We start from the raw sequence: 10,000 nt of genomic DNA, 5'->3' as shown, positions 1-10,000 counted from the left end.
CTCATCTGTACTCATCTGTACTCATCAGTACTCCTCTCTACTTATCTGTACTCATCTGTACTCATCTGTACTCATCTGTACTCATCTATACTCATCTCTACTTATCTTTACTCATCAGTACTCATCTGTACTCATCTGTACTCATCAGTACTCATCAGTACTAATCAATATTCATGAGTACTCATCTGTACTCATCAGTACTCATCTCTACTTATCTGTACTCATCTGTACTCATCTGTACTCATCAGTACTCATCTGTACTCATCAGTACATCATCAGTACTCATCAGTACTCAGCTGTACTCATCAGTACTCATCAGTACTCATCTGTACTCAGCTCTACTTATCTTTACTCATCTTTACTCATCTGTACTTATCTGTACTCATCTCTACTTATCTGTACTCATCTGTACTCATCTGTACTCATCAGTACTCATCAGTACTCATCTGTTCTCATCAGTACATCATCAGTACTCATCAGTACTCATCTGTACTCATCTGTACTCATCTGTACTCATCTGTACTCATCAGTACTCCTCTCTACTTATCTGTACTCATCTGTACTCATCTGTACTCATCTGTACTCATCTATACTCATCTCTACTTATCTTTACTCATCAGTACTCATCTGTACTCATCTGTACTCATCTGTACTCATCTATACTCATCTGTACTCATCTGTACTCATCTATACTCATCTGTACTCATCTGTACTCATCTGTACTCATCTATACTCATCAGTACTCATCTGTACTCATCTGTACTCATCTGTACTCATCTTTACTCATCAGTTCTCATCAATACTCATCAGTTCTCATCAATACTAACCAGTAAAATACTCATGAGTACCCATCATAGTCTTGGATGTTGATCACTACTCATTAGTCCTTATCATTATTCCACTCTCTTGTTCCTGGTGGTCAGGGGATGGCCGGGCGCCAGGCGCTGGTGAGGGAAACCAAGCCGGTGAACTCCCGGCGCTACGTGGCGAGCTTCGACGTGGAGAACACGACCAAAGGCGATTCGGGACGCTATCGCTGCATCGCCCAATCGGAGCGAGGCGTCGGCGTGTCATCGTACGCTGACCTCACAGTGAAACGTGAGTCCTGTTGTGTGATTGGCTGTTGGTTGTCTATGAGTTTAATTTTGTTTATCACGTTGGTCTGAGTGAACGCACCTGAACACGTGTCGTCAGGTGTCGTCTCATGTTCCTCACATGACTCACAACCTCAGTGACATCGCTGGTCACGGCAGGCGACCGAGGGAACGACCGCTTACTACTGATTGGACGAGGAAACAGATCAGAGAGTCACAATGTAATCATAACAGAGCCAATCAACACACACACACACACTCACACACACACACACACACACCTGAGTATTAACCTGAACATGATAAACATGCATCATTACAAATGTATCCTACTTAGTGTGTGTATGTGTGTGTTTGTGTGTGTAAGTGTGTGTGTGGGGGCGGTGTGTGTGTGTGTGTGTGTCGGGTGTGTGTGTGTGTGTGTGTGTGTGTGTGTGTGTGTGTGTGTGTGTGATGAACTGGGTCAGGAGGAAGTAGAGCAGCACCACCGGGGATTCTGGGTAATGGAATCCAGGTCTGTCGTGATCCGCCGAAGGTCACGAATATTAATTAACTTGTTAACTCCTTCCTCCCTCGTTAAGAGAGATCAGTGAGGAGTGTGTGTGTGTGTGTCTGTGTGTGTGTGTAAAACTGATCCAAGTCTGTTTGTCCCTTAGAGCCTCCCGTACCAATCGCCCCCCCCCAGCTGACGGCAGTGGGCGCCACCTACCTGTGGATCCAGCTCAACGCAAACTCAATCAACGGAGATGGACCAATCATAGAGAGAGAGGTGAGGAGAGGGAGATCCTGATGGTTTACAATCATTAATCCTAACCAAGGTCAAAGTTTAATCGTGATATTGATTTGTCATTTTGCGTCTGTGTTTCGATTGGTTATCAAACATTCTAATCCTCTGTTAAGGTGGAGTACCGCACCATGCTGGGCATGTTGATTGACACCACCCCGGTGGATAAGCCCACCCACAAGATCGGACACCTGGACCCCGACACCGAGTACGAGGTCAGCGTGCTGCTCACCAGGCCCCTGGAGGGAGGCACGGGAAACCCCGGGCCACCGCTCCGAGCTAGGACCAAGTGTGCAGGTGAGTCACAGTCCGGTCACATGGTCCTAGACTGCAGCCAATCAGAGATCACAATGTTATATCTTTTATATCTTGTTATTTTATATATATATTTTTCTTATGTGTGCAGTATTTACTTAGTGTTTTTATGTTCGTTGTCTGCACCAACAACCAGAGCAAAGTCCAGGGAGGTGTTAACCTACTGGGCAATAAATGCATTCTGATTCTGATCATCTATATTTGAAAGTCCTTTTCTTTTATACTATCCCTTTACTGTAATGACTGCTAGCAGCTAGCGGCTAACTGCTTAGCTGCATTCACACTGAGCTCATTAGGAAATTAATGGTTGAGTCATTAGCATAGCATGCTGTGCTAGGCTGCGTTAGCGCTGAGCTCATCAGGTGGCTAATGGTTAACGGTAAGGTCATTAAGGCAGCAAATCGAGCTAGGCTTCGTTATTAGCTTTAATAGGTACAGTGAACACATCTACATAGAACACTGAACACACACACTGCTGCTGTGTGTGTGTGTGTGTGTGTGTGTGTGCCCTGCAGAAGAAAACACACAGCATGTGATTAGCTATTAGCACGCTGATTATACAGGTGCAACAGTCTCACTGCTGCTGCAGCTGTTTTTATTATTGATGATTCACATGAATCCAGATTATTTATTTAAAAAAAAATCAGATTAGAGCATTTAAATTCATAAAGATACAGTTTATGTTTGAATATAGAAATGTACATGTTTAAAAAAATGAATAACCAAGAATAAATACAAACAAACTTGAATGTGTGATATGTGTGAACACAGAGAAACACAACGAGACATTTGTTATATTTTTTCTCTTATCAACATTTATTATCCAGTCGTCACTCACAGCGGATCAGACGTGTTGAAACAAAGCATCAACATCACTGACACATTCAAATAATAAGAAACCTAACTATAGAACATATAGAGTAGAACTGTGTTATGTTGACGGGCCCACGTCTGACAGCAGCTCTGTGACTAACAGAGAACATCTGAAGTCTGTCACGTTTCAACACGTCTGCTGTCACATGATGCTCACAGGGTTCGGACCTGTCTCTGGTATGTTCCCATAAACACAGACTGCAGTCAGCTCTGCATACCTGAGTCTGAACGCCCCCCCGCCCACCACCTGACACTCAACCCATCCCTTTGTTTCCAGCTGGTTTCTCACCTGTGTTCTTCTGGAGTTAAACACCTTTGTCCTGTGGAGCTGAACCGAGCAGGTTCTCAGAGAAGGGTTACCGTCTGAGATAAACAACAACATGATGCTTTGTGGTTCCCACTTTGGAACCAGTGGCTGTTCCCTTAGAACCTTCACTGAGGTTCTCATGCTCCCTGATGATGTTCTAGTTTTCTGTGAGAAGGTTTGGATGTGTATGTTAGTGGGTGACAGTGATCAGAGGAGTCTGGTGTGTTTCAGAAAGCTGATGAGGTTCTTCAGGGTTGTGGGTCTTTGAGGAGGTTCCAGAGTCTAAAGAGGGAAATGGGTTCTTTGATAAAGTTCTCAAGATGTTTTTACGTTTGTACAGAATGAGACTGTGATAACCCCTCTGAGACCAACCAGCTGGAAACAAAAGTGTGTGTGTGTGTGTGTGTGTGTGTGATGATATATGCTCTGATAACACTCTTCTCTGTCTTCTATCACTTTTATTTATTCATTTTACTGCCAATAAATTATGAACCAGTGCATGTGTGTTTGTGTGTGTGTGTGTGTGTGTGTGTGTGTGTGTGTGTGTGTGTGTGTGTGTGTGTTTAATAATAAATCAGTGTGTCCATCATACAAGCTTTAGGACTTAGCGCCCAGTGAGACGACTCCGCTTGGTGCCACATAAACATGAAGTCACTTCCTTGTTGTCCTGGTCTCAGCTGTCAATCACGAAGTCTCAGATGTTTTTATCATGAAATAACTGATTCAAACCAAACTGATGAGAAGCACCTGAGCAAACATCAGAGAGAAGAGGACGAGCTGAAGTGACAGGAACATCTTAATAACATTTATTTAACGTGTTTTTTAGTTGGTCCATGTCCCATCTGCAAACATGGAGGAGGGTTTATGACTATACGGCAGCCAGCCACCGGGGGGGGGGGGGGGGGGGGCGATATAGATGATTGGGGTTTATGTTAGGGAGCTGTATTTATAGATTAGACCAACTACACTGTTCCATCTTCACCTTCGTCCGTCCCTGGGAAACGAAGACACCAGGGGACGGATCCTTCTCAGCCAAACATGTCCCAGCATTCATAGCACTTCAAAGAGGTCAAGTTGAGTATCCGGCTTCAACTCAATCCACCGGGACACGTGTCAACCAGCCGAGGACACAAACACGTGTCAACCAGCCGAGGACACAAACACGTGTCAACCAGCCGAGGACACAAACACGTGTCAACAAGCCGAGGACACAAACACGTGTCAACAAGCCGAGGACACAAACACGTGTCAACCAGCCGAGGACACAAACACGTGTCAACCAGCCGAGGACACAAACACGTGTCAACCAGCCGAGGACACAAACACGTGTCAACAAGCCGAGGACACAAACACGTGTCAACAAGCCGAGGACACAAACACGTGTCAACAAGCCGAGGACACAAACACGTGTCAACCAGCCGAGGACACAAACATGTGTCAACAAGCCGAGGACACAAACACGTGTCAACCAGCCGAGGACACAAACACGTGTCAACAAGCCGAGGACACAAACACGTGTCAACAAACCGAGGACACAAACACGTGTCAACAAGCCGAGGACACAAACACGTGTCAACCAGCCGAGGACACAAACATGTCCAACTGCAGCTCTGTTGCTCGACAACAACAATAAGCACGGTACCACCTGGTTACGTCGATCACAGAAATCCTCTTCGTCTTCATGGGCCATCTGACCCTCCTCCTCTTCTTCTTCTTCTTCTTCTTCTTCTTCTTCTTCTTCTTCTTCTTCTTACTATGGCCTTGCTTTCCCTCCATGATCGTCGTGTAGCAGGAGTTAGTATGAACTGTGAGTGTGTGTGTGTGTTAACATCCATTAAAGTGTGTGTGTGGTGTTTGTCGATGCTTTTAGAAAATATCACATGAATATTTTACTCTCATTTTTCTCTCTTTCTCTTTTCACCTCAGATGTTTACGCTCTGTTCGTCTTTCAGAGCTTTCACTTCCATGTTTGTCTTTTTCTTCGTCTGTCCAGTTTCATTTCGTTTGTCGCTCAGATCACGTTTCTGTTGATTCTCTGAACTTCCTGTGAAACAGGAAACGTTCTGATGCTTCATCACTTCATTAACACAACGGTCACATGTTCTGCGGTCAGTCAACACGAATCATCCATCACTGATTCTCATCTCATCTCTCTGTTCATCCCTCCGTCACCCCGTCCTCCCCCTCTCTCTCTTTCATATTAAATCTGGTGATCTCCTGGAAATGAAAAATAAAACCTGTCCTCCTCCTCCTCCTTCATCCTAAAGTCACCTTCAGACATTCGGCCCTCCTCTGTCTGTCGGGAACGTCTCCTCTTCTTCTTCTTCTCCTGCTGCTCTGTAGAAACACACAAACCCGCTGGAGGAAACAAACACGTCCTCATAAATAAAATGATATTCATGTAAAAGTTCATGTTTTAGAGGGAACATAAAATCATTAATTTAAAACAATTAATTAATTTCAAACTTCAACAGATATTTAGTTGTTTAAATTTATATTTATACATTGATGTATGTACATATATAATTATAATATATCCTTGTATTTGATATATTTTCATATTTATATAGAAATATATTGTATTAGTATTTACTGATATCAGTGTCAGTATATCATTATATATTTCATATTCAATTATTATTTATATATTTATTTGTTAATATATTCATGCAGACATATTTATGTAAAGATATTGTTGCGAGCCTTCAATATACTTGTATATTTGAATCTGGCTCTACATTGATATCTATTTATACAGTGTTGAGTGATTATAGCTAAATGACACAGTTTGTATCTGTAGAGAGAAACAGGAAGTGAGGGATAAAAACCAGATGTCACAAAATAAGAGACTAATGAGCTGGAGTGAGAGAGTGGGGCGAGAGACACAGACTCTCAAAACCAGCTCATTAAATCAAAAACAAAATCTTAAAAGGTTGAAATTTCCTGCTTTTCACTGAGAACAAAAGAGCAGCTGTGTGTGTGTGTGTGTGTGTGTGTGCGTGCGCGCCAGTGTGTGTGTGTGTGTGCGTGCGCGTCTGTGTGTGTGTGTGTGTGTGGTGAATGGAGGAGTCATGCTGGAAATGTGTTTTAATCAATCAGGGTCGGGTTCACTGAAAAGGTCAAAGAGAGTGAGACAATATATACATATATACAGTATTTATGTGTAAAAATATATATACATTTACATATATGCACCAAATTAACAAACATTATAGGTGAAGAAGCTGCTTCCTCTTCCATTTCTTCTTCTTCTTCTTCTTCTTCTTCTTCTTCTTCTTCTTCTTCTTCTTCTTCTTCTTCTTCTTCTTCTTCTTCTTCTTCTTCTTCTTCTTCTTCTTCTTCTTCTTCTTCTTCTTCTTCTTCTTCTTCTTCTCTTGTTTAATTCTGTCTCTACTTCCTGTGATTGGTCCAAAGTCCAAACTGTCCAACAAAGTGTTTTCACTGCAAACCAACAGAACCTGGTTCAGTTGGATCCTACAGGTGCATTCTGGGGAAATTGTAGGATTTTATGTGATAGCATTCACTCTCCCCTCTGGGATTATGGGTAATAGGATCCACCTCAATCCCCCCTCCTCCCCTTGACCCGACCCCCATTGTTGCCATGCAATATATCATTGTGTGTGTGTGTGTGTGTTTGTGTGTGTGTCTGTGTGTCTGTGTGTGTGTTCCCTGTGGACTGATCATTTAGCCTCAAACATCTCTTTGTTATCAAACAGTCAAGGTGAAGAAAACTTACAAGTGCCTCGATTGTGTTAAACTGTGTGTGTGTGTGTGTGTGTGTGTGTGTGTGTTTGTGTGTGTGTGTGTGTCTGTGTGTCTGTGTGTGTGTGTGTGTGTGTGAGGCTCAGTAACAGGAAGAGGGAAGGTTTCAGCCACATTTGCCCACACACACACATGTTTGTACTTCTTCTTAGTGAGGACACTCATTGGCACCACACATTCTCTAGCCCCTTACCCTATCATGAATCCTCCAAATGAACCACATGACTCACCGTAACGTAACCCTTACCGGATTCTAACCCTCAATCCGACCGGTCAAAATGTCCTCACTCTCTAGCCCTATGATTAATATGGTCCTCACTAAGACATAAGTACATGAACACTCACACACAGATGAAAGAAGACAAAGAACAGGAAAGTCATTGTTCAGCGGCTGCAGGAAAATACCTGAAAACACACACACACACACACACGGACACGGACACGGACACACACACACAGACCCACACACAGGTTTTGTCAGGAGAAATTGCTCTCTCCTGATCTCATCTATCATTCTCTCTCCGAGTGGATCGCTGTCTGTCATCTTGAAATACAGCACTTAGATTGGCCACTACAAAGACTGTGTGTGTCTGTGTGTGTGTGTGTGTGTGTGTGTGTGTGCACTCAGTGTGTAGCTCCCTCTAATCTTCTCTCTCTCTCTTTGTGTCTGTTCAGTTGAAGCTTTTTTTTTGTTCTTAGTTGAATTCTGTGTGTGTTTTGTGTACTTGTACTTATACCTTTGTGAGGACCATTTTCATCCTAGACCTACAGAGTGAGGACATTTGTCTGGTCCTCCGTTCTTAAGACTTGGGTTTAGGTTTAGGTTTAGGTTTAGGATTAGGTTTAGGATTAGGTTTAGGATTAGGTTTAGGTTAGTCATTTAGGGTTAGTCATTTAGTTTGGATGAGATTTGGGTAAAGGGCTAAAGAATGTATAATGAGTGTCCTCACTAAGACACAAGTACGAACATGAGTGTGCCCATCGTCCACAGTCATGTTTGGATTTTAATTCATTTGTTTTAATCCAAACTTTTATTAAATATCCAAATAATCCACAGTGTGTTTATCCTTGTAACCATTAAGACCGAGGTGGGGGCGTGGCTTGAGGAGACGTTGATCGTTGCTTCAGAAGACGAGAGACAAACTGGACTCGTTCATTTTGGACCTTCAGGCAGAGGCGGGAGAGGGGGGGGGGGGGGGGGGGGGGGGTTCCACTGAACCTGCGACTTGACATAATTCTACATTGAAATAACCAGAAGATTCTTTGCTGCCTCGATGTGTCACATGATGTGACAGGTGCCAGAACCAGATCCTCTCTAATCATGTGTTGACTTTGTGTGTCTGTCAGATCCGATGCGCGGCCCGCGGCGTCTGGAGGTCGTGGACGTTCAGTCCAAACAGATGACGGTTCGATGGGAACCGTTCGGATACAACGTGACGCGCTGCCACAGCTACAACGTGACCGCACAGTACCACTACAGACCAGCAGGGGCCGCCAGCAGGTGAGAGTAGGGAGGGGCCACAGATATAAGTAGGAGGGGGGGAGGAGTCATCTAGTGGTGGGGGGGCGGTTAAAGAGAAGGAGCGCCACAGCCCCACGGGTAAAGTCAGGGAGGGGCCAAGAAACAATAACCCCTCCCCCTTTGTGCGTGGTGCAGGGAGCGGGTGAAGGAGGAGGTGAGGGAGGAGGTGGTGTACGACCCTCTGAGCAGCGTGCCGCAGCACACCGTGAGGAACCTGCCGCCGTTCACCAACGTCAGCCTGAGACTCGTCCTCAGCAACCCAGAGGGACGCAAGGAGAGCGAGGAGCTGCTGGTGCTGACCGACGAGGACGGTACGAGTCAGCTGCATGTCCACATGTCCACATGTCCATCAGTAGAGTCCCAGTAGGAAGTCGTCTCGGCTTCTATTGGTTCAGATGCTCTGGATAACCTCCGTGCTTCTGTCTCAGTTCCTGGAGCGGTTCCCGTGGACTCGGTGGTCGGCAGCAGCTACGAGCAGCAGATCAGTCTGAGCTGGAGAGAACCGCTGCAGACGTACGGCCTCATCCGCCAGTACGAGGTACACACACACGCTCTAACACGGGTGCAACATGTGTTATTACACATGTTATTATATGTTTATTACATTTATATTATATTACACATGTTACTACATGTGTTATAACACAGGCTATTGTATTTATTACACATGTTATAACGTTATTAGACGTTTATTTTTTGGTTTGATTGAGTTATATCAGCTATAAACATAAACATTCTAAATGGTGTAAAGACTGCTTTCACTCTAACAGTTAGGACTACATTACCCACAAGCCCCAGTGAGCAGACATGTCACTTCTGTTCACAGATCTCTTACAAAGCTCTGAGCTCCTTCGACACAGAGTTCGATCTGTCCAATCAGAGCGGCAAGGTATTCAAACCGACTAATGAGACGAGTCACGTGTTCACGGGCCTCTACCCAGGCTCCACCTACTCCTTCACAATAAGAGCCTCCACCGTTAAAGGCTTCGGACCTCCAGTGATCACACAGTTCACCACCAAGATCTCAGGTACGATCCTTCAAAATAAGATCTGATGTCAGACTCATCACTTGCTCCCATGAGGCCCCGGGGCCCCGGAGCCTCTGGGGCCCCGGAGCCTCTGGGGCCCCGGAGCCTCTGGGGCCCCGGAGCCTCTGGGGCCCCTGACCTGAAGTGACTGTTGTGTGGTGAGCTCAGAAGAAACACATGTGTTCTTCCTCAGCTCCGCTGATGCCAGCGTACGACCAGGAGTCTCCTCTGAACCAGACCGACTCCACCGTCACTCTCCTGCTGCGACCAGCTCAGAGCCGAGGAGCACCAGTCAGGTAACACACACACACACAC

General features: G+C 44.9%; 1 protein-coding gene across 7 annotated transcripts in view; it reads left to right on the top strand.

Moving 5' to 3' along the window:
• LOC133932614 (receptor-type tyrosine-protein phosphatase mu-like) overlaps positions 1–10,000 on the top strand; it is a 72,390-nt gene that overhangs the window by 20,446 nt on the left and 41,944 nt on the right. For all 7 annotated transcript variants that reach the window (XM_062379377.1, XM_062379376.1, XM_062379375.1 and 4 more), the window contains exons 7-14: positions 924–1,098; positions 1,751–1,863; positions 1,995–2,175; positions 8,483–8,636; positions 8,793–8,968; positions 9,086–9,195; positions 9,484–9,685; positions 9,879–9,981. In XM_062379377.1, coding sequence (XP_062235361.1) covers positions 924–1,098; positions 1,751–1,863; positions 1,995–2,175; positions 8,483–8,636; positions 8,793–8,968; positions 9,086–9,195; positions 9,484–9,685; positions 9,879–9,981 — 1,214 coding nt within the window. The remainder of the gene's footprint in view (positions 1–923; positions 1,099–1,750; positions 1,864–1,994; positions 2,176–8,482; positions 8,637–8,792; positions 8,969–9,085; positions 9,196–9,483; positions 9,686–9,878; positions 9,982–10,000) is intronic.

Source organism: Platichthys flesus, chromosome 21 (assembly GCF_949316205.1).
Source record: "Platichthys flesus chromosome 21, fPlaFle2.1, whole genome shotgun sequence".
NCBI classification, from domain to species: domain Eukaryota; kingdom Metazoa; phylum Chordata; class Actinopteri; order Pleuronectiformes; family Pleuronectidae; genus Platichthys; species Platichthys flesus.
Note: the sequence above shows the minus strand (reverse complement) of the source record. Positions and strands in the feature narration are given on the sequence as shown.